Source organism: Ictalurus punctatus, chromosome 16, assembly GCF_001660625.3.
Source record: "Ictalurus punctatus breed USDA103 chromosome 16, Coco_2.0, whole genome shotgun sequence".
Taxonomy (NCBI): domain Eukaryota; kingdom Metazoa; phylum Chordata; class Actinopteri; order Siluriformes; family Ictaluridae; genus Ictalurus; species Ictalurus punctatus.
In genome coordinates, this window is record NC_030431.2 from 14,455,667 (window position 1) to 14,480,895 (window position 25,229).

General features: G+C 38.6%; 1 protein-coding gene across 5 annotated transcripts in view; it reads right to left on the reverse strand.

The window, feature by feature from the left end:
- Positions 1-618: 618 nt before the first annotated feature.
- ntm (neurotrimin) overlaps positions 619-25,229 on the reverse strand; it is a 469,318-nt gene continuing 444,707 nt past the window's right edge. For 2 of the 5 annotated variants that reach the window (XM_017489927.3, XM_017489926.3), the window contains 6 exons: positions 22,737-22,871; positions 21,999-22,119; positions 19,734-19,885; positions 17,183-17,218; positions 6,998-7,054; positions 619-5,295 (listed from right to left, as the gene is read on the reverse strand). In XM_017489927.3, the coding sequence (XP_017345416.1) occupies positions 5,195-5,295; positions 6,998-7,054; positions 17,183-17,218; positions 19,734-19,885; positions 21,999-22,119; positions 22,737-22,871 (602 nt within the window). In that variant the 3' untranslated portion in view covers positions 619-5,194. The remainder of the gene's footprint in view (positions 5,296-6,997; positions 7,055-17,182; positions 17,219-19,733; positions 19,886-21,998; positions 22,120-22,736; positions 22,872-25,229) is intronic. The other 3 variants (XM_017489928.3, XM_017489930.3, XM_017489929.3) reach the window with 3 other exon arrangements.

Consider the following 25,229-nt stretch of genomic DNA (forward strand, 5'->3'; position numbering starts at 1 on the left):
ACTTTTATTCTCTAATATGCAAAGCAGTAAGTAAAAATACACCTATACCTAGCTTTTTCTTTCAGAAGAAATTCCTTTCTTCCACCCTCACTGGGCTCCAACTCAGAAATATTTTGATGTGTGCCTTTTACGTAGCTGAACAAGAGAACACACCGTGAATGTAATTCGCATGTCTCCTCTAAAACTGCTCCAGACGTTTGTCTGTGTCGAACAATCAGCCAAGCCAGAAAGAAGGCTGTGTTTAAAGCCACTTTATCCGAGTGAAACTGAGGTCTTTAATTAGTAAGACAGCTGCCTCCTTCCTTTTCTCACTCCCAGATGGCTTTTCGTTTGTTTCTGATCAGAAATCACATCTTGGTTGAGCCTCACTACTTAACACATGTACTATTTCTTCCCATAAGTCATGTCTGTTAAGGCTGTTCATGTGTGCATTGTAGTGAAGAGCGCTGTGACTTTTCAGTGTTATAGACACTAATTAGGAAGTTTTATCTTTGTTTAATCCATAGCTTTCAGCTCTAAGCAACCTAGAAATAGCTTCACAAAATACCTGTGCAGTCGATTTCATTTATTTAGAACATCAGTATTTAATGCATATAATCCATGGGTGTAAAGACTGACAAATGCAGACCACCTATTACAATGCACCAAATTTTTGAAAAATAAACCCTAATCTTGAGTGAATCAATATGACCTTTTTTATACATCAGATGTGAAAAATCACATTATTAAGAGACACACACTATAACATCTCAGAACAATAAATCCTTACAAAACCTTACAAAATCAACAATGTTCAGCAGAAATGTCCAGCAGAATTGTTCAGCAGAAATGTATAGTTCAGCAGAAATGTTTAGTTCAGCAGAAATGTTCAACAGAAATGTTCAGCAGAAATGTTTAGCAGAAATGTTCAGCAGAAATGTTTAGTTCAACAGAAATGTTCAGCAGAAATGTTCAACAGAAATGTTCAGCAGAAATTTTTAGTTCAGCAGAAATGTTCAGCAGAAATGTTCAACAGAAATGTTCAACAGAAATGTTCAGCAGAAATTTTTAGTTCAGCAGAAATGTTCAGCAGAAATGTTCAACAGAAATGTTCAACAGAAATGTTCAGCAGAAATTTTTAGTTCAGCAGAAATGTTCAGCAGAAATGTTCAACAGAAATGTTCAACAGAAATGTTCAGCAGAAATTTTTAGTTCAGCAGAAATGTTCAGCAGAAATGTTCAACAGAAATTTTCAGCAGAAATTTTTAGTGCAGCAGAAATATTCAGCAGAAATGTTTAGTTCAGCAGAAATGTTCAGCAGAAATGTTTAGTTCAGCAGAAATGTTCAGCAGAAATGTTCAGAAGAAATGTTCAGCAGAAATGTTTAGTTTAGCAGAAATGTTCAACAGAAATGTTCAGCAGAAATGTTCAACAGAAATGTTCAGCAGAAATGTTCAGCAGAAATGTACAGCAGAAATTTTCAGCAGAAATGTTCAATAAAAATGAAATTGGAAATACAAAATCACCAATAACAAGACATGACCATCTATATTTTCTCATGAGGGATCCTTTTAATACACATAATGCACCATTAGAATATGGCAGAGTTAACACAAGATTTAAATGGTTATGTAAAAAAATAAAGCATAACCTCAGCCATGTTGTGTGTAACATATCTCTCCAGGTCATGTGTGTTTAGCATTCCTGCACTCTCAGAGTGTTCATATAAATCTAGTGCTGTCTGGTACAAATGAGTAAGTAGCTGATTAGCTGGTGTCAGATAAGGGGCGGGCAGATGAATGCAGTCGCAGTATAAGCTTTATATATTAAGAGAGGCAGGCAGACAAATCCAGTACACAAGGCAACATCAAGTCCAGGCCTGAAGACATCTACATGCCAAGATTCAGTATTAGTCATAGCGCCACTGCTGGCAACAGGAAATGATACAGTTTACATCTTGATACACACCTAATAACGATATGCTAAAAAGTGCTAAAAAATTTTTTATGGCATTCCCCTAGCAGAGCAGCCCCAACGTGCACCCAGCTGCGAGGGCCTGTTCATCGCTGCTTGCAGCTTAAATTTATTTTGAGATTTTAAAATTACAATGTTACAATGAATAATAAAAAAAAGAATTCAACTCCTAAGAACCTTTTTTTCTAGTTTCAATATTGAACACTTAACCAATCATCTCAAGGCTGCACTGAATCTTCAGCTACCAAATATGTACTGTATGCCTAATAATGGATTTTTTAATGAAAAACATTCAAATTAAATGTGAAAAAAGTGAAACAATGAAAAGTGACTTTAAGTATGTACTGACTGTGAATGCTTAAAGTGTTAATCTGTGAGAATAATCTGTCATTTTTCATCTTTTTCTCAGCTAAGTAAAGTGATAGCATACAGTAAAACATGTATAGCATGTTGGTAATAAGAATGAGTTTTAGTAAGAATGAGTTTTTAAAATGATCATTTAAATAAAACAAGCCTGTTAGAAAGAGGCAGGTTTAATTTTTTATTTTTTTTTTTTTTCAACTTTGATTTTAACTTGGAATTTTGCAGTTCAGTTTCATTTGTTTACTGAAATTGCATGTTTACTGAAATTGGACTTAAATTTGCATTTTGGTGCATTAATACTAATCTAACATTCCACTCTGGAAAAAACAACAACAAAAAAAACAACAAAACAAAAAAACAATACAATTAAACCACTAAAGCATGTTCTGTTTAGCTACAACATTTTATTGTTGTAAGTCTTAAATATGAACACACAATATCCATAAAGAAAAACATGAAGCAACAATTACTTTACATTACATGGAGTTTAATTTGATTTGGTCCTCCACAAGGAATCATGTAGGAGAGGAACAATACATTATTTTTTTAAAGACTTGTTTGGGTGCCATTTTTTAAAACAAATTTGCACCAATTCACTCATCCATGGTAAAGGTGTGGACTCTGGCCATGCACAGATGAGCACAACTCCCCTTTAGAAGATAACATGGTGCAGTAATAGGTTCACTTCATCCAAATGCCTCAGTTCATAAACCCAGATTACAAAGTTCACTTTCTATACACACATCACAAATGGTCCTAAAGAGTTGGTGCAATTTAAGTTGGACGTTTCATGTGTGGAAAAATGTGACAAGTGATTTCTGTGCTTTCATAATGCTATTCGTTTGAAAGAAAACTCTATTGCACCTACTTTTTATTTGGGCCAAAACCTGATAAAAAAGGAAATAAAAATAAAAAACAGGGAAAGGACAAAACTGTAGTGATTTAGAGTATATCTTCATAAGTAACCACATACAAAATTCTGCCATAAGTCAGTGCACAAATGCCACACGGCTTCAAATTTAATTATAACTTGTGCTTGAAATCCACCATTATAAGGATGGATAATGTTTTTCTTACACTTCTGTTTCAAACCATGTGCCCAGGACTGTCTTATTTGCTGGGCATATTTCAATACATGTGATTTATTTATTTTTTATTTTTATTTATTTTTAGTCACCAGTCACAGTTACTGAAGTCTTCCTGTAATTTAAATCTGGACATGCACGTGGACTGTAGTGCTTAGAAATAAATAATAACAAAGTGAGTTTTGTCTTTGAGGTACTTTGTCTGGGGATATATATATATATAGATATATATATATATATATATATATATATATATATATATATATTCAGCAAATATTCAGGCAAAAACAGTGAGACAAAAATGATAAAAATGTATAGATGCTTAAGCAGACCACACACCTTCTCTGCAATGATACCATTGTGAAATTCAGATATTGAAGGTAAGATGATGATAGACAAGTTTACTTCATCCTGCCCTGTACAACATGTGGAAAGCATACTACTTAATATTAGATTTTACAATAAACATTTTTTTAGAAGTTACTGTAATGCAAAATGCAATGCAAATTTCAGAAATAAATTACATGACTCACAACCAGAGCAGCAACTTAAAATAGAAAAGTCTGTTGCATTGTATTAAACTGGTTCACAACTTTAGTAAAAACAGGTGCATATTTTCCCTTTGTACAAATAATATGCATATAGAGAAGAGAACTTATTGATGATGAACTATGTTGGTATGGGAACTTTTATAGAATTATTGAAAAATTGAAGGTGGTGCATTATTACACGAAATACATAGGGATGGGTTGACATAAAAAATAAAATAATTGTTCGAGATACAGCAATAGTAATGGTAATACCAATGCTTTTGTGTCACCACAACTCCAAACCAATTTAAAAATTATGAGATCTGAAATGTAGACGTGTTAGCTGATAGGTCTTTGGGCTCTCTTGGTCACTGTAATGGAAATGTCTGCTGCTTGGAATGGTTTTAACCCAAAACATAGGATGCAGCCCTACTCAGTCAAAATGCAAAGAGGGATTGGAGTTTAAATCTATTGTTGCTTGATAATATTAAGAAAGCTAAGGAAACAATGATTTTGAATTGGTGTACATCATATTACATTAAATTACATTAAATTATCCCAAACATTAATTTATCTTCCTGCAGACTAAATTAAGCATTAGTAGTGAGTTTCTTAATGGTTCTGCAGAATCCCCACTTTGCCTTTAAAATTTAAACCCAATTCTGTGTTTATTTTGTATCATATGTAAAATAAACCTTATAAATATTACCACAAAAAAAAAAAAAAAAAAAAAAAAAAAAAATACAATGGGGAGTAGCGGATGTGCCCCATCTCCCCCAAATTTCTGGAAAGCTATATTACAAAAAAAATGTTACAAATAATTGTACAGTGAGTCTTACTTCTTGAGGTCACTATGATGACAAACAGGAAAAAGGGAGACATATGTGCATTCTTCTTGGAATAATATTATTCTCCTGTTAAGTGTTATATTAAAGTTTTAGAAGAGGTTACAATTGATTAAATGAAACTACACTTACAGAAAAAATTTCATATGCAAATATATATTGGACAAGCCTCACCTCAACAGGCCTGTTTCCTATATATAAATAATGATATTTTCACTGGGGCAAAAGAAAAAAAAGAAAAGGAAAAATATAGGAGATATTTATATAACACTAATATAAAGTAAAATGGAATGATTACTTTATTAAAAAGGAGTAGTGGGGAATTACATGCCCACCCTCTGCTCTCATCGGTGGCTGCAGGGGTTGATATGAGTGACGAGAGAGATGGGACCAATTCCAGCCGAAAACCTCTTCACCATCAAAACTTGAGCAGCAGCTGCAGGGGAACGATGAGGAGGAGGCAGATGGGTGTGTATGTCCCTGTTGTACCGCTGTTACCATCTTGAACTGCACCGGGTCCTAAAGAATATCCAGATTGTATGAATTATGATTAAACATTAAACTGCATAATAGAAAGAAAGGTACATGTGTGTATATATATATATATATATATATATATATATATATATATATATATATATATATATAATTCTTTGCTGCCAAATATAATACAATGTAACATAAAACCAAGAGACAACTTGTAAATGAAGAAGATTAAATGATGATATATAACCAAGAAGGCACCCATTCAAATAAACGTCTAATCCAGTACTCTTATAAATCGCAATTATATTGCTCATGAATAGTCCTAGTTGTAATTATGACAATCACTGCAAATTTTGTTTAACTATTTGGTGTTCACTCACATTATTCAGCAGCTTATAAAATAGCACTTGATCCAGCAAATCCTATTATTTTTCATTATTTTTTTAGTATTTTACTTATGCAAACAAATTAATAAAGCCAATGAATACTAAATTGAGGTCATGAAATTGTAACCCGGGAATGGGATATGATATACTTTATCACATTTAATTCACCTATTTTGAGTTGTTGAATTAATTCCGCAATGATTTTGTTCATTCCATGCACTCTTCTGTAAAGAAAATGTTACGGCTATGGTTACGGCTCACTTTAAGAGCTGTTCAGAATTTTATCCACAAAACAATTTGCTCCTTGAGGTAAGCATTGTGTCCTCACGATGACCTCCAAAAAACATTTGTGGATTTCAAAGGGATGTTAATTAATCTTGTTATATGTATGAATTTCTGAATATTTATTTTTACTCTGAATATGTAATGTACATTAAAAATAACACCAGATAAGAATGCCCTAATTTGTTTGCTAATGTTATTTTTTACATATATTCAGCTAGATTAAACAGCTGCTGAACTAATGCTAAGAATTGGTTAGCTAGCCACATTAGTCAGCTTAACGTCATTCAGTTTCTTACATTTCTTAAAAATTTGTGTGTTCATAGACTGTAGCATAACCTCAGTGTTATTTAGCATTACACCAGAAACAACACACTTTTATCTCTAAGCAAAGTAGAGCCATCATTCTGGCTGTTTCAATACAGCCATCGCCATTAATTTCCAAGCCCTTACATCCCCTCATAATGTATGCACTTCCAAGCCCTTAAAACTATATATATAAATTTCCGTCCCACTTCAATATTTTGTGCTATTTTCTGCACATTTAGAGCATGCACTTAGAATTAAGTCAATTTCAGTTTCAGTTTGCAGCAAAATGTGGAAGCGTTCAAGGATGAATACTTATGCAAGCACTGTATATACATATGATTGTGCAAAATGAATAATTATAAGCAGAATTTATTAATCAGGCACAATTTTACAGCACACATTATTAGAATTCTGTACCTTGGGTAGTAGTAAATGTTATGTAACATTTGTCATATTTCCAGTTTGATAGTCAAATTTGATCATTTATTGATATATCCTTATGTCTACAACTGGTCTGGACATGCCACTGCACATTATACTTTTAATAAAATTCTCAGAAAAGCTCTGACATTAAAACACTGGTTTAGTTATTGGTCACCTAAGCATTTGTAAGTTTTGCTTTAATTCACTAATTCAGATTTTCCTCTAACTTTGTTAGTTATGGTAGTTTCAAGGGTTAGTAAATTGTTAATGATTGATGTCAGTCAGTCAGTAGATTAGGGATTAGGTCTGGTAGTTTTAGGTCTGCTATTACAAACCTTCACACAACTGATTGCATTCAGTGGTTGTTTGCTCTAAAACAGATGAAGTCATTTCTAAAAAGAGAAATTATATGACACAAGGCAGTTGTTTCAAAAAAAGAAACACATCTGGGCAGCAGCAATTAAAAAGCAAGAAAACCAGGAGGCAGCTCATTCAGTGTGGGCAACTTGTAGGGAAAGATATAGCACTAGTGCTATTACCAGAGCCGTTATTATTGTCATCATTATTTACTTTTTTTTTCCTGGAGTCCACTTCTTCTTACTGCATCAATGTGAACAGTAGCAAAATCAGTATTTCTTCAGCATTACTCATTCACTTATATTCACCTTTGTAAGGCACATTCAAGCAAGGTTATATAAATAAAATTTTGGACATAAAGTTTGAGAATAATAATAAGTGGTTATGTAACAGTGTGCAGAAATGTTCACAAGGAAAGTCTCTGTTTGAATATGAATGACACAAAAGTAAACTCAGGAACTGTAAGGTCAGTGCAGTGAGTGTACATCTGATGGCATACACTGAAAAATTCCTGGTTACAGAGACAACTATAATTCTGAAAAACAGCATCCAAAAGCACTTTTTAATGAAAATTTGCTGTCTAGTTCAACTAAACAATCTTTTGCAATGTCCTTTGAGTTTTCCCTTTCAAAGGGAACTCCACATTGCATTTAGCACAATATTATGGGAGGGCCCTTGCGCGCGACCAGCATCTGAAGCTTGTATAAAATCATGCCTATTTATAGGCCTGCCGTGATCAGGTGACATGGCAATTAAGCGCTTCGCGTGATATATATATGGCACCAGTGAATCGCGCCGTCAACCTTATTATCTTCAGCGAGACTGCATGTCGGTTATTTGTGTAAAGAAACAAAAAGATGCTTCATTTCCTCTCTAACTTTTCTCAAAATCTCTGGACTTTTCTATCCCTTTAATAAAGAGAAGAAAAAAAAGAAAGCGCGAGAGAGAAAAATATGAGTGACAGAATTCAGGAAGTGTGTTACGCCTTGCTCCTGTTTCATCACAGGGAGTAGTGCACACTTTCTGTGTGAAGTATCTACTGCTGGAGCATGCGACGGCAGCCCTTGAGAGGTCTGACTGCGCATTGTAACACCTACATTAGACAGGTCCGCTAGTGACTCCCTCTCTTCTCGGAAGCCAAAGCAAGTTGGGTTTCAGAGCCTCGCGGATCTGGGCAGCTAGCCGTCTCAGGTCCGGGAGATCTCTTACGGATGTGGAAGAGGAGCCGGAGACAAGCGCTGCTCTATCTCTTGCTCTGTCTCTTGCTCTCCGCTGGATTTTGGAGCTTGTGTCACGACTCCTCCTTCCGCTATGGAAAACCAAACAAAAAAACAAAAAACGCGCACACACAAAAATGATAGTAATAATTCCTCTCTGACTCAGAGGAGCCAGGAGGATGTGCTAAAAACTGAGAGCAGCATATAAAGAACTGCTTTAAGTGATTACTAAGGCTGGATGAGCTTTTGTCCCCCAGTGAAAGTAAATCCCTCACACTGCAGAAAACTCCCCTTTCTTCCAGAAGTGCTTGACAAAATATCATGCTTCTGGGGGAAAATCATGCATAAGCTGTATTTATAACCCCATGATTTCGGATTATTTGGCCATTGTGGGGAATGAACGGCATGGCTATTTAGCTATGCTGAAGGTGGAGGAGGCGCATGCAAGCTACCTCTCTCCATCGACGGCAGGCAATTTAGGGGGGCCGGCTTTGCCTTCCAAGCCACCGTGTAAGGCCACTGTGGCATTGGTGGGAAAGGCCTATGCAGTAGTGGTCTTGCTTGTGGGTCACTGCAGACAATGACAGTGTTGTAGGCCTACCAAGCAGACCTGCTGAGTGAGATCGACATATGGCGGCATTCAGACAGTTCCTTCCTGTTGTGTCGAGTCCACGAGTGGAGCCCGGGCCAGTGCTAGTGTGAGGGAGACACAGAAGGCGAGTATGGCAGCCGCCAACCCCTGCAGACAGCCAGGGGAACTTGGCAGAAGCAATCGCGGCCTGCTACTAGGCCTGATCTCAGAATGGTCATAACGGCCAAGCAGACAAAGAGGAACGGTCCAGAGGGGCCGTGGAGGGACGTATGAGGGGACATGAGGTTGTTAGGGCAGTTAGACCCCAGTACTACTGTAGGGCCTCCCCTAGTCAAGGCTGTCCCAAGTTTTCAGTGTTCTCTGGTCAGCGAGCTGTCACAGGGCAACGAAAATCTGATGCATTCCCTCCAATAGAATGTGGAATCGTTAATGTCACTAAAAGACCATCTGGCAGTGTGGAAACTACTGCCAGATGTGTCTCCATGGGTTCTGTCTACCATAGAAAAGGGTTACCTCAGGTCCAGTTTAGAGGTCGACCCCCGCGGTTCAGAGGTGTGCTCACCACAGTAGTCAGCACGAACAAAGCCAGACATTAGCGCAGGAAGTAAGATCCCTCTTGGACAAAGGGGCCATAGAACATGTACCCCGTTCCTTGAGGGAGGGAGGTTTTTACAGCCGTTATTCCCTGGTCCGCAAGAAATAGAGGAGTATGCGGCCAATTTTAGACCTGCATCATCTGAACTGTACTCTTTGGACATACAGGTTCAAGATGCTGATGCCCAAACTTATTGTTCCACGGATTCAGTTTGAGGACTGGTTTGTGACGATAGATCTAAAAGGTGCATATTTCCACATAGAAGTATCACTAGTTTTATCCTTTTGCACCTTCACAAAGTGCATGGATGTCATTCTGGCTCCATTGTGACTCCAGGGCATCCGTGTGCTAAACTACCTGGACAACTGGTTAATTCTAGCATGATCCAGGGAACTAGCGGTTCAACATCGAGATGTTGTTCTTGCCCACATGAAGAGCTTGGGGCTCAGGTTGAACCTCAGAGAAGTATGCTTTCTCCAGTGCAGTGGACAACTTTTCTAGGGGTTATAAGGATTCTACTATGATGAGGGTGTTTCTATCCCCAACATGAGTAGGGTCAATCCTATCAATACTGACCAAGATAAAGCTGGATCTTGGGATCCCCTCCAGTCTCTATGGGAGACTATTGGAGCTTATGGCAGCAGCAGCCAACGTCATACCATTGGCCTATTGCACAGGAGACTGTTTCAGTGGTGGCTGAGAAATTGGGGGTTTCGTCCAAGGATGAAACCTCTGAGAGTAATCAGTGTCACACGGCAATGCCTACATGCTCTGACAATTTGAGCGTCCCCAGTTTCTAGCCTTGGGTCACACTCTAGGTGTGTCTCCTTAGCGCAAGACAGTAATGACAGACACTTCCCTCACGGGCTGGAGCGTGGTCTTAGACAGCTGTCCAGCTAACGGTCTCTGGAGCGGCCCTCATCTGGAGTGGCATATATATTGCCTAGAAATGTGGGCCATATTTCTAGTACTGAAATTCCTTCTTCCTCAATTGAGAGGTCACCATGTGTTTACAGACAACACAGCGGTAATCTCATATATTGACCACCAGGGAGAATTATGTCTGCGCCCCCTCCTTCTACAATCAGGGTTTACGTGGCCACCATTTCGGCCAGCCACGCCCCTGTTGATGGAGCCTCTGTGGGGCAACATGCTCTAACTTCAAGGTTTATGCGTGGTGTCAGGTGGCTGAGGCCCATCTGCAGGCTTCCTGGGACCGTTCTGTGGTCCTGGAAGGTCTGTCAGGTGCCCCATTTGAGCCCTTAGAGTGGATCTACTGGCGCAAGCCGGAGGGCTGATTTATCACCCTCGGCCAGAACTATGGAAACTGTGAGTCTGGCCCCTGAGGGGCACCAGCTCATACATTCTGGTCTCACAACTGAGGTTGTAGAGACCATGTTGAACCCTAGAGCACCATCCACGAGGAAATTGTATGCACTCAAGTGGCGGCTTTTTGTCTTGTGGTGTGAGGAACGTCAGCTAGACCCAGTGAACTGCGCAATAGCTACAGTCTTGTAGTTCTTACAAGGATGTTTCTCAGCAGGGTGGGCTCCTTCTACAATCGGGGTTTACGTGGCCGCCATTTCGGCCAGCCACGCCCCTGTTGATGGAGCCTCTGTGGGGCAACATCCTCTAACTTCGAGGTTTATGTGTGGTGTCAGGCGGCTGATGCCAATTTGCAGGCCGCGCATACCTTCCAGGGACCTTTCTGTGGTCCTGGAAGGTCTGTCAGGTGACCCATTTGACCCCTTACAGTCAGCCTCTGAGAAACTTCTGACACTAAAGGTAGCTCTTCTGCTGGCCCTGACATCTCTCAAGCAAGTAGGAGGTCTACAAGCTCTCTCTGTTGCCCCTTTCTGCCTTGCCTACATCTGCTGCCCAGCCTACATCTGCTGCCCAGCCTGTGGTGTTGCAGGCTTTCTGCCCTCCTCTGTTCCTCACACCGGAACAAGTGAGAAAGTAAGGGCTCTCTGTACTTACGTCCACCACTCTGGCCAGTGGCGTAAGTCGGAGCAGCTGCTGGTCTTCTTGGCGGTGACAGTAGAGGTGATGCTGTGTCAAAGCAGCGCATCTCTAATTGGATAGTGGAAGCAATCTCTATCGCTTATGAGGCGCGTTGTCTCTCAATGCCTCTGGGCATAAGGGCTCATTCCACTAGGGGGTTGCCTACTCGAAGGCTTTGTCCAAAGGGGTATCCTTACAGGATGTGTGTGCTGCTGCAGGGTGGTCTATGCCACACACATTCATTCGATATTATAGCCTGGATATTCATTCTGCTCCGGGCCTGAGTTTCTTGCAGTGACCATCGGGCTTGGGTCTTTTTGAACAGGCCGTACCCTTGGTATGACGGCGTGGGTATTCTTGTTCTCATAGTGTTATGCTAAACGCAACGTGGAGTTCCCTTTGAAAGGGAACATCTGGGTTATGCATGTAGCCCTGTTCTCTGAGAAGGGAACGAGACATTGTGTAGCTTTGTCATACTGGGTTAGGCCTGTGAATTGTGTCTTTGCTTCAGATAATAGAGGCTGACGGCACGGTTCACAGGTGCCATATATATATCACGTGACGTGCTTAATTGCCACGTCACCTGATCACGGCATGCCTATAAATAGGCATGATTTTACACAAGCTTCATATTCCAGTCAAGCATGAGGGCGCTCCCATAGTGTTATGCTAAACGCAACGTCTCGTTCCCTTCTCAGGGAACAGGGTTACATGTGTAACCCAGACATTTTCCCTCACTAACATTGGACTGACATGCTATATCTATTGTTTTTTCTCATGTTAATGTCAATCTAACAACAATTCCACTACATGCATCATCCATGAAGCCCAATTTAGCTCCATAGAGTTATTTGCACCTAGTACTTAGAAATGGGACTGCAACAATCACTTACTGTATATACTGTATACCAATCTGTACAGGATTTCGCAGGAGTTTTTTGTGACTACTGTGGCCAAAATTGCTTGATTTTGGAGCACCAGACAGTATAGTTAATAACAGGGATGCAAGGATAGTGTTTTTTAAGTTAAATTGGGCTAGTTTAAACTATTCTGTGGTTGCCAAGATCTTTATAACAAATCATCAAAATAAAATCTAATACATTTCTTTAAACAAAGACATAATGTAAGTGCAGACATTGTATTTATGATGGACAGAACCATTTCTACTCTAAAATATACTGCAAAGATTGGGAAAAGGAAATTGGGATTATGGAGTGGATACTGTTCCAACATCAGAAATGGGGAAAAATGGGTCTCGTTTTTCCAACATCTGAATTGTTTGGGCTAGTTTCAGGTCTGTGTAGTTTTTGAGATGTAGTTGGACTGGAAATTTTGCTGAAAACTGGCAACCCTTGTTAATGATATTAGCTCTTCTGTGTGTGCAATAGGATATATCAAACACAGTTGAACAAAGATATGCCTAAAACTGCTCACAATGACCTGCTAGACTGTACGCTGGATCACTGTATATTGTCAAGATTCAACTGCCTATTACGAGGTTAGTTTAAAAAATCACTAGATAGTAGCCTATAGTATAAGTCAAGTATGTTAGCCTCTGAATTTTGTTTGTGGCTATTTTGTTATTAATGCCATTGTTCCCCACCAATGGTTATGAGCTGCATCCAATAAAACAGTATGAACCCAAGGCAGAAAATTTACATAATTAGAATAATTTGTGCGTATTTGTGTAGTACAGGACTAATTTGTCCTTGCTTGATGTTACACATTTAATGCAATTTGAGATCACTTGGCAACTGACTGACGCTGATATATAGGGCTCTTAAATCTCAAAAACCAAACCAGCACAAAAACTATATTTTTATTGCCAAAGATTTATTCACAAGCATGAATAAATATTAAGTGTTTAATTACATTTCTTTGTATATAGAGTATCTCACAAAAGTGAGTACACCCCTCGCATTTTTGTAAATATTTGATTATATCTTTTCATGTGACAACACTGAAGAAATGACACTTTGCTACAATGTAAAGTAGCGAGTGTACAGCTTGTATAACAGTGTATATGACGTCCATGACGATATCACAGAGCTCGTGGATGTTAGAGACCTTGTGCTCCTCCACCTTCCGTTTGAGGATGCCCCACATATGCTCAATATGCTCAATAAGGTTTAGGTCTGTAGACATGATTGGCCAGTCCATCACCTTCACCCTCAGCTTCTTTAGCAAGGCAGTGGTCGTCTTGGAGGTGTGTTTGGGGTCGTTATCATGCTGGAATACATGCTGGGATCATGCTCTGCTTCAGTATGTCACAGTTCATGTTGGCATTCGTGGTTCCCTCAATGAACTGTAGCTCCCCAGTGCCGTGACACGCCCACCACCATGCTTGACTGTAAGTAAGACACACTTGTCTTTGTACTCCTCACCTGGTTGCCGCCACACACTTGACACCATCTGAACCAGATAAATTTATCTTGGTCTCATCAGACCACAGGACATGGTTCCAGTAATCCATGTCCTTAGTCTGCTTGTCTTCAGCAAACTGTTTCAACCTTTTCCACCCCTTCAACTTTTGCAGCAATGCTGGCAGCACTCATACGTCTATTTCCCAAAGACAACCTCTGGATATGACGCTGAGCACGTTCACTCAACTTCTTTGGTCGACCATGGCGAGGCCTGTTCTGAGTGGAACCTGTCCTGTTAAACCGCTGTATGGTTTTGGCCACCGTGCTGCAGCTCAGCATCAGGGTCTTATAACCTAGGCCATGTTTATGTAGAGCAATTCTTTTTTTCAGATCCTCAGAGAGTTCTTTGTCATGAGGTGCCATGTTGAACTTCCAGTGACCAGTATGAGGGAGTGTGAGAGCGATGACACCAAATTTAACACACCTGCACCCCATACACCTGAGACCTTGTAACACTAACAAGTCTCATGACACCGGGGAGGGAAAATGGCTAATTGGGCCCAATTTGGACATTTTCACTTAGGGCTGTATTCACTTTTGTTGCCAGAGGTTTGGAGATTAATGGTTGTGTGTTGAGTTATTTTGAGGGGACAGCAAATTTACACTGTTATACAAGCTGTACACTCACTACTTTACATTGTAGCAAACTGTCATTTCTTCAGTGTTCAGTATCTTTTCACATGAAAAGATATAATCAAATATTTACAAAAATGTGAGGGGGGTACTCACTTTTGTGAGATACTGTAGCAAAACAAGTTCACTGTAGTAAATATGGATTCCTTATTTATTATTTGCTGCAGAGTCACTTGGAACCAAGAAAAAGTCCTGAAAACAACTATGAGTGAATGGGGACAAAAAATGTTATACCAAAGTGAAACATCGCTTAAAGCATCCAGTTCAGCCTAGATTAATTGTTGCTTTTACCGCACTATTTGCCTAGTAAGCCCACTTAGAGGTCAAAGTGTTTTTGCAAGGGTTGCAGAACTGATGTGGAACCGGGCCCTAATTGTGAAATGGCAAAAAAAACAAACCCAGAAACAACTCAGATGTGGTAAAGAACTACAGTGTTTAGAGCTCATATAAGAATCATTAGTGCATCTGCTTTCCTCTGGCTAGAGCTGCTTGGCTGCTCCTGTCCTCCTGGCTTGCACTTTCATTAACATGATGTGAAGCTCATACCCTTTACCCATGCACAGTGTGGGTCAACTGTAATTGCAGTTTGCGATAAACACACTAATCAAGGAGCAGGTTTGGTGGTGAGATTGCTGACGAGGCTGAGGATGGAGGCTTTACTGTACAAGCTGCTTTGGGTTCATAATTACAGAAAGGCTTAACAAGACAGTGCTGTTGGCTGAAGAAAACAGAGACTGTCTGAGTATGGTCATGCAAATGGCAGGAAAAACCGGGGCAGCCATTAATCTGTTCACTTTTCAATCAGCCTTCTGTGAACCAGTGTTTACTGCTGATTATGGGAAAGTAATGACTGTTAAAAAAGGGAAAAGACTCAGTATGGAATAAACAGCAAACCTCTGTATGTGTGCTGAGTGTTATCAAAAGATGTGGCTTAAAATTACATTTTGTACCAGAAGTGTGTATGAATTGTACTTTTGATTTGACAAGGAGAAATAAATATGGAATATAGTGATTAGCATTTTATTAGTAGCGAAGTGAGAAACAATAGCAGATGGCAAATGACAGAGGTCTGACTCTATAATTAAGATGATGCTTCTTTAAATGGACCACTTAATAACGTGCCATTTGTTCGGTGTCACTGTAATTTAATTTATGTATACTATACCTACCTGACTTGAATATTATCATGAAGTTAACCAAATTACGCAATTCTGTGTTTGGGGTATAGTTTTTAACTTATTATTATTATTATTATTATTATTATTATTATGTACTAAATACAGCTGTGCCCTATTTGGACAGGTTTGGCCTGATTTGCTCAGATTTTATCTATCTGGCTATCTAGCTATTTATTTGTTTGCTTGCTTGTGTATTTGTCTGTTTATTTTTTTATTTTTTTAATTGGCCTGTTCCATGGATTAGGAGAAAATATTTCTGGAAATCATTAAATGATGGATGCATTTAAAGAGCCTCTCAAATATGTCGTTGCTATGGATGTTATCAATTTGTCTTTACTAGGAATAAATACATTCAATAAATACATTTCATTTAAATGGCAAAAATATGAACACCACCTGGTGTCACACAAATTTCTGACTACATAGAAAAAAGCTGACATGTTCTTGTCTCACGATCATTTATAACTGCCTGGACGCAAGAGTGTAATCACAAAGCGTGTGTGCAAAGACTTTATTACAGACGTCATCCTGAGAAACTAATCCCTTCCAAATAGAGGGGGGAAATGAGAGCTCAGTCATGTGTCTATTTTCTGTCTGAACAAATGTTATATTGTAGTATCATATGGAGTGTCTATTAAACTTTGTGCTTTGATGGTTTTCTGAGAATGTCTTCTAATTTCCTGTGAATTTGCTGGAGCTCACTAGCGTCTTATTTTAGAGACAGCGATCCAATTATAGTGCCACAGCAGATTATACTCAATCTTGCAGTTTGATAATTAGAATAATACCAGTTTCTCAAAATCAAATTCAAAGTAATTAATGACTCTCTTGAGAAGACAATGTCATCATTCCCACTCAAAGTGTTTTCAATTTAGGTCAGACATTCTGCGCATTGTCTTCATATGGAGCATTTAGGCTGGAAAGCACAATAAGAATTTCAGAAAATTTTAGCGCACCAACAGGGAATAAGACAGAACAAAATGATTTGTACTTTGCAGATGAGTACTTACACACAGCAGACGGAGGCATGCATAGCCACAATGAAGCCATGGCATGGTGCATGAAGGTTAGACAGGAAAACAAAGACATAAAGAAGAAAGAAAACACATTTAAGCAACAAAGAATGGAGAAGAATTCAACACACCACTGTGGTCCACTGAAGACGGACTGAGGCATGACAGCACCATGCTATTCCCCCAGCAGCAATTTTGTATGTCATTCAAAATGTCGCATTTATTATTGACATTACGAATTGGATTTCTAAGATAGCATACCATTTAATAGGAATTGCTACCACTTTATAACCTGACAATCACATTAGCGTATTCTTGTTTGGGAAATTTGGTGTAGCAATCTTGCAGATCAACTTGAGTGTCACCTCAGCTACATCGTCTCTTCATCACAATGTGGTTCACAGGGAAATTAAAGCATTCATTTATTTGCTTATTTGTTTGGAAAGCAAGCAGGAATAGGCCCAACGGAAGCAGGGGCTAAAAGGACATGCTTATGCGGTGTACTAACCTTGCAAGAGCGTCGAGCTAGTGGGTTCAATTACTTCTACATCAGCAAAAACAAACAAACGAAAATGGCAATATAAGAGGCAAAGGCTATAGATCAAGCCATATCAAACATCAGGATATCACAGAAAATTTGCAATCATTGGTAACACATCTTAGTCCACTAGGTGTTGCCTGACAAAGATTGCTTTTGTCCATTCTGATGTTGACATTTCACCCAAGTCAACTGACACAGATTTTTGTTGTGGTTGTTCTGTAATTTTTTTATGGCTGTTTACATTATAATATGATGGTAAGTCATACAATGGTGATAATATGAAATTGTCAAACTTCCAAACTAATTTAGGAACAGAGAAAATATGAACAACTCTATCAATACAGTGTCATTGCACTGCCATATATATGCATAACAATTTTACTTATAAGTAAAATTACCTGAGCCAGAAATATGCAAAAACTATACATTCTTTACAAGGAAATATACATACTTGCAGTTTGTGTAATGTTTTCTGTCTTTTTGACTGTTAAGACTAACTTTACTATGAACACCTGTACCCCTGCTCATTCTTGTAATTATTCAATCACACAATCATGTAGCAGCAGTGCAGTGCATAAAATCATGCAGATACAAACGAAAAAATTTTAGTTAATGTACCCATCAAACGTGGGAATGGGGAAAATGTGATCTCAGTGACGTTGACTCTGGCATGGTTCGCAGTGCCAGATGGGCTGGTTTGAGTATTTCAGAAGCTGTTGATCTCCTAGGATTTACATAAACAACAGCCTTTCTGTGTAACAGAAATGGGGCATAAAAACAAAAAGACACCCAGTGAGTGTCAGTTCTGCAGGTGGAAACGCCTTGTTGATGAGAGAGGTCAGAGGAATATGGTCAGACTGGTTCAAACTGACAGGAAGGCTATGGTAAATCAAATAATTTACAACAATGATGAGAATAAAAGCATCTCAAAACAGGTTAAACCTTGAGGAGGATGGGCTATACAACAACAAAAGACCGAATCTACTACTGTCAGCCAAGAATAGGTATCTGAGGTTACAGTGGGCAGATGCTTGTCAAAACCGGACAGCTGAAGACTGGAAAAATGTTTTTTTGTTTGTTTGTTTGTTTGTTTTTGTTTTCCAAACTGTCAACATCTGCTTTTGAGATGCTGAGATCAGCAGTTTCTGAAAATACTCAAACCATCCTGTCTGGCAGTAAAAAGCATACCATGTTCAACGTAACTGGGTTTTTCTTATGTTTGATGTGTAGATTAACTGAAGCTCTTGACCTGCATTTCATGCATTACGCTGCCATCACATGATTGGCCAATTAGATAATTGCATGAATGTGCAGGGTATTAGAGTAAATAAAGTGGCCAGTGAGTGTAGTTTTTATATTTTACATTGTTATTATTTTATACTTTCTCTCACTGCTAGTACTTACTGCATAATAATAATAATAATAATAATAATGATAATAATAATAATAATAATAATAATAATAATAATTATTATTATTATTATTATTATTATTATTATTATATGCTGAGGTCCAGAGATACTTTTACCTTTAAATTTTCCAATTTAAACCTCACTTGAAAATGTATGTCATTACGCCACCATGTGCCATACACTATGACCATACACCTGCCCATCACACCCATATGTGGATCTTCCCCAAACTGCTGCCATAAAGTTGGAAGCACACAATTGCATGGGATGTCTTTGTATTCTGTAGCATAACAATTTCCTTTCAGTGAAATTAATAGGCCCAATCCTGTTCCAGCATGACAATGCTCCTGTGCACAAAGTGAGCTCCATGAAAACATAGTTTGCAATGTGAGGAAGACCTCAAGTGGTCTGCACAGAGCCATGACCTCAGCCCCACTGAACAACTTTGGTATGAAATAAAATGTAGACTACACCCTAGGCCTTCTTGTCCAACATCAGCGCCTGACCTCACTAATGCTCTTGCGGCTGAAAGGACAAATCCTCACAGCCACAATCCAAAATCTAGTGGAAAGCTTTCCCAGAGGAGTGGAGGTTATTATAACAGCTAAGGGAGACTAAATCTGAAATGGGCTGTTGAAAAATCACAACCGGGTGTGATGGTTAGATATCCACAAACTTTTGGCCATATAGTGCAACAGAATTACACTGAGCTAGTTGTTATAGTGTAAACTTTTATAATAAAAATGTAAGTCAACAAAAAGATGTCATTTGACTGAAGTGTTATGTCAACTTGATATCAAAATTGAAGGCAGGCTTTATGTCAACTGATGTTTTTAAGAATAAGCCTTCATAAATGTTTATGTAGGTTTTTGTCATGCAGGGATGATGTATCCCTATGATTCCCAACTGATTTTCAGCAAATGAGCTGAGTTGTATAATTTGTCTACATTCATCAAAACTTGCTATAACATTATAAAAGAATGGGAGCAATAGTATTTTTTAGATCTATTAATGCTATTGAATATATTTCTTGTGCATAAAGAAAAAATATACTTTTTTGCTTAATGTTTACTTTATGTAAAACCCACATGTATAACTTGACTCACCATATAAAATGATGCTTGTGTTTGCACTCCCGAGTTTGTTGATGGCGACACACGTGTAATTTCCATAGTCTGCCTCAGACACATTGTGAAGAGTCAGCATTGACGTGAGGCCGATGTCCTCAATCTCAATGCCATCAAAGCCATTGAAGATCCTGAAAGACAAGGCAGCAAACTGAGGGAGCTGGATCAGCTCAGCATGATTTGCACCACATCAGAGCTGCTTTTGAAGAGCAGGGTGACATTTGTGACAGCACCCGAATTCCATGGCCACAGATGGTAGCTGGCCCGTTGTACATTTAAAAAAAAAAAATGTGCAGAAGCCAGAAGATATTAACATCAGCAGCATCCACTAATCACACACAGCTTTGATTTTTCACATTGCTGACAACATAGATGGGTTTGAGTGTACATATTGAAATACATTGCATCCAAATGTGCTTTAGACGGAATGCAAAGCCTTTTATTATTTTGATGAATATAAAATAAAGAAGATGCATCAGTCAAAATATGAAGCTTTTAACCTGTAATATCCAAAGCACTCAAAATGGCACCACAAAATGAGGTGTCTATAGAAATAGCTGTCAAATATACTGAGGTGCAAACCTCTGCGTACTCCGTACCACCTCAATCAGAGCTGAAAGGGCCAACTGAAGGATCCTATGGATTTATTTCCTTTTTAAAGCACACATTTTGCGATCTCTATTTTCCCATATTTAAAAAAAGGACTGTGTTGCAGTATGTTATCAATATTACTCAAATCAAAAGTTGAATAAATTGTGATGTTGTATAATCTTCCTGTACGTAATAACCCCATTCATTACTGCATAAATATAATTATATGTTTTTGTAATTAAAGCTTCTTACATATTCTTTTCATTGACAAACACAGGACGTACTGTATCTACATGTCTGAGATGGACTGGCGTCCATCAGCAAACCTAACCAGGATAAAGCGGTTACTAAAGATGACTGAATGTGATGAAAAGCATGCATTTCCTCCAGTGTGTCTATGACTGTGTCTCACAAATTAAGATTATATCAAGCCCATTGGTATGAAAACAAATAACCTTATGCTAATTGATATAATTTATTTTGATATTTGGCCACAGTTTGACAGGGTTTGCAGTTAATTGGGAAGATTCTAAACTGAATTGAAAACAGTTAATCCAATTTGGCAAACCTGATTTATACATAAATACCTCCTCTGGAGATATTGTGTACATGTGTACATGTATTACACCAATCTTAACCAGATTCTTTCACAGCAATAAAGCTTGTATGAATACAGTTTGGATGGGAAAAAAAACAGCTCCAGGGTTCAATTCTGAGCTCAAGTTACTGTCTGTTCAAAGTTTCAGATGTTCTTCCTATGACCATGAGTGTTTCCCCTAACCTCCCAAAAACATGCATGTAGGTGGACTGGCTAATGCTAAACTGGCTGTAGGCATGAATGGGCATGTAGTTGGGTGTTTGTGTAGTTCCATATGATGGACTAGCATCCTCTCCAGGGTGTAGTCCCTCATCAGGATCAGTGTTCCCAGGATAGACTCCAGCTCCCCTGCGACTCTGACCAGGATAAAGTGGCTACTGAAGATGAATGAATGAATTAATGGAAAGTGAATCTACATAAAATTTATTCATGGAAAATATGTTTTTAAAACTGAATTGCCAGTATACCCACTATTTGGATATACTGTAGGATATAATAGAAGGTTCATTAATCCAAACATCCTACCTACAAATATTAATGTGATTATAGCCTTTTAAACTCTGTGGCAGTTAAAACTCTCTCTAAAAAGTTTTTAACCAATGTACAGCACAGGCTGAAATATTAAGCTGATTTTCAATAATGCTGACATTCAGGAAAGCTTTTCCTGTGCATGTCTTTCTGTTTGTTCTTTCTCTGTATTACATCTGTCAAACATATAAACACGTACACCACCAATGACAGGAGGATTAATTATTGCAGTGGAAAACAATACTTGATTATACCATGGTAAACATGCTTTTCACCCCCTCCCCAACCAGTTAATGGAATACTCATTTATTACCTCTTATGGATATCTAAATAATAAAATACATCAAGGCCCTACAATATGTACGTAAGCTATGTATTCAAAGAATAATGAGTTTCTTACATGGACATTACACACTGACCACAATTGCAATTGCTGAGTGAGTGCATATTTATCCTCTGACTGCATGTGGATCTCAAATGATCTCAACAGCACTGAGAAGATGAAGCAAAATATTTTTTTCATTTACCTTCTGTCATCTCGGTACCACTCAAAGTCTGCCTCTGGGACAGCATCTGCCTCGCACCTCAAGACCCCAGTGTGACCCAGAGTCACGCCCACATCTCTTCCTTCAGACACAGTGGGAGGATCTACACACACACACACACACACACACACACACACACACACCCATGCACACACACATGCACACATACACGCACACATACACGCACACATACACGCACACACACGTACACACAATAGTTTGTGAGACATGGCATTTATGAGTTTAGTAAGGGAACTCAGATATATTATAATGTTTATTTTAATCCATGTCATCGTTTATGAATTATTTATTAGTGGATATGCCATCATGTCAGGCCCTCTGTGCAATTTTTACTACTGTATCTTAATTATTAACACTATAAACAATATTTAAGGAAATCGACTCATAAATCCTCTCTCTCATACTTGAGGAGCCTCCAAATGGCAGAAGTGTGTGGGAATAAAATATGACAGTCATATAACACCTTTTCATTTTTTTGCTTCATGACTATATAGAACATTTTATAGATTTATTTTTAACATGGTTATTTTTCACTTGGTTCCTCTCAGATCAAAATACTTCTTTGAATAAAAGTTCATTATAGTACTCGAGGCAAGCACATAATTTCAGATAATAATTTCCCATAATTGTTAGTATTGTTCCACTTTTACCAAATATTTGAAAAAGGTCAACCTGTGTGAACAGAGAGAAAGAACTCACAGTAGACCACCAGCGTCACCGTCTTTGTGTCTATGGCGATGTCGTTGGCTGCTGTGCACTCATACACTCCGGCCCTGTGTCTGCTGATGGAGGGGATCTCAAAATATTCATCTTCTGAATCAATGTCTTCGTTTGCTTTAAAAGACATGACAGATAAACAGAATGATCAGGCTTTACCTCTAAAACGATGTGAGGTTAAAAATGCAGAGGCCCTAAGCATATGCATTAATTTAAAAAACCTAAAAATCAATCAATAAGTAAATGCATAAAAGCATTTTATGTGCGCATTAAATTTCACCATACTCTCATGTATGCTGCACTGAGTCTAACAATAGATGATACAGTACTTGAGTAGACTGTTGAGTAATGTCAGCTGAAATTTTGTTTTCTTTGTGCCATAACTCATTATTATTGCATGTTTTTACAGAGCAGAGGTAGGTTATCTTAAACTCAAATGCTTGTGATGGCTTGACTATTCTTGATCATAGTGTATTTAAACACACACACACACACACACACACACACACACACACACACACACACACACACTCAAATGAAGATATGGACTCAATATAGCACACATTTCTATCTTTGTCAAACGCTAAGAAGCAGTGCAACAATGACTTAAACAAAAACATCACAAAATCCCTAGTGCTGTGTGTGACAGTAATGCAGCCTGCTAGATTCAATGTTCGGCAATGTGAAAGACAGTGTCTCACACCTGGGAGAGACTCAACTGATGACAAGTGTCAGAAGAGCAGCATCTCAAAAAGAACAGTCACAGAACCCACACAACAAGTACTGTTTGTATACAACAATCTTTACACTGCTATGATACTGTATATTGAGATGGCACCTGCAAAGGACCATCTCCATTTTATTCAGAACTCCTGTATACCTGCCCATTCATGCAATTATCCAATTAGAAAAGCATGCAGCAGTGCATAAAAGGGCATATACAGATGAAGAGATTCAGGACATTTTCACATCAAACAAAAAATGTGTTCTCCGTGACTTTGTCTGCTGCATGGTTGATATTGTCAGACGGGCTGGTTTGAGTATCTCAGATACAGTTGATCTCCTGGGATTTTCATACACAACAGTCTCTACAGTTCACACAGAGTGGTGAGAAATTCTAATTAATACAAAACAAAAAAACATTCACTGAGTGGCAGTTCCATTGCATGTGGAAATGGCTTGTTGATGAGAGAGGACAGAGGAGAATGGTAAGACTGGTTACAGTAATTCAAATAATTACTCTTTACAACCATGCTGAGAAGAAAAGCATCTCAGAACTCATATCATGTCTATTCTTGATAACAACAGAACACCACATTGGTTTCCACTACAGTCAACCAAGAACAGGAATTTGAGCCTACACTGGGCACAAGCTCACTGAAACTGGACAGTTGAATATTGGAAAAATGTCACCTGGTCTTTTTACAATCTTTAACTGTTCAGTTTTGGTATGCTTGTGCCCACTGTAACCTAAGATTACAAAGTGACTGAGATTAAATAAATGAGCAGGTATACAGATGTTCCAAATAAATTTTTGTATAGTATGTGTGTGCAGCTCCTGTGTACCTCAAACTGTTTTGCATGACCCTTTTTCCTAGATTGCTATGCATGCCTAATTGTCTACCAGCCATTCTCTGCCTTATCATACTGAGTATTGGATTGCAATTAATTTATTGTCTGCTTTGCGCCTAAACAAAATTTCTGCATATGGATCCTAACTCTCTTGAATCTGGAACATTACATAAGACTAATGGAATTTGGGGATTTGCAATTGTCTATCATTCTCTTGGGCCATCTTCTTGGAAAATGGTCAGCAATTCCAGCAAATCTCCGAGGCCATATAGGAAGACATTGTCATGCCACTGCCCCTATAGCCATAGAAGTATGCATGAACCCTGTATAGCCCTGCCTGAGATGTTCAGCAGATTTAGTACAAAATGTAAGGACTTCAACACACAATGCTTTCTGCTTTTCACTAGCCATTCCAAAGATATCAACAAAATACCCCTGACTATATTTCTGTTTTCCAGAAGAGCACCGGACTACACTGGACTACTGCCCTTTATCACCCTTTGTGCTGTACAGTCCTACAACAGCCCTACAGCAAACTCTTTGGCTCAGGCATTCTGGGAAGTATTTGATCATCCAGTTTCAGCAGCTGACTATGCACTCAGTTTCTGAACCCTCATAACATATAGCTGAGAGCAGCTGGAGCAAACTTGCTTTGAAAAGTGTATTTTGTTGAGACCTGAACGATCCTCTCCAAACTGAGATCACCTGCAAGAGCAAACAGCTCACCTTTCAGTAGTTCATTCTTCTCACCATTCATACCAATAATCTGTTGAGAGCCAAGTGTCTCCTGCCCAGTATCAAATTACGACTATCCATGATGAATGCAAATCAGACAGTGATGCAATGTAGGGCAATGCTAAGTTGTCCATGGGGAAATTTGGTACTAAAGGAGGGAGGGCCTGC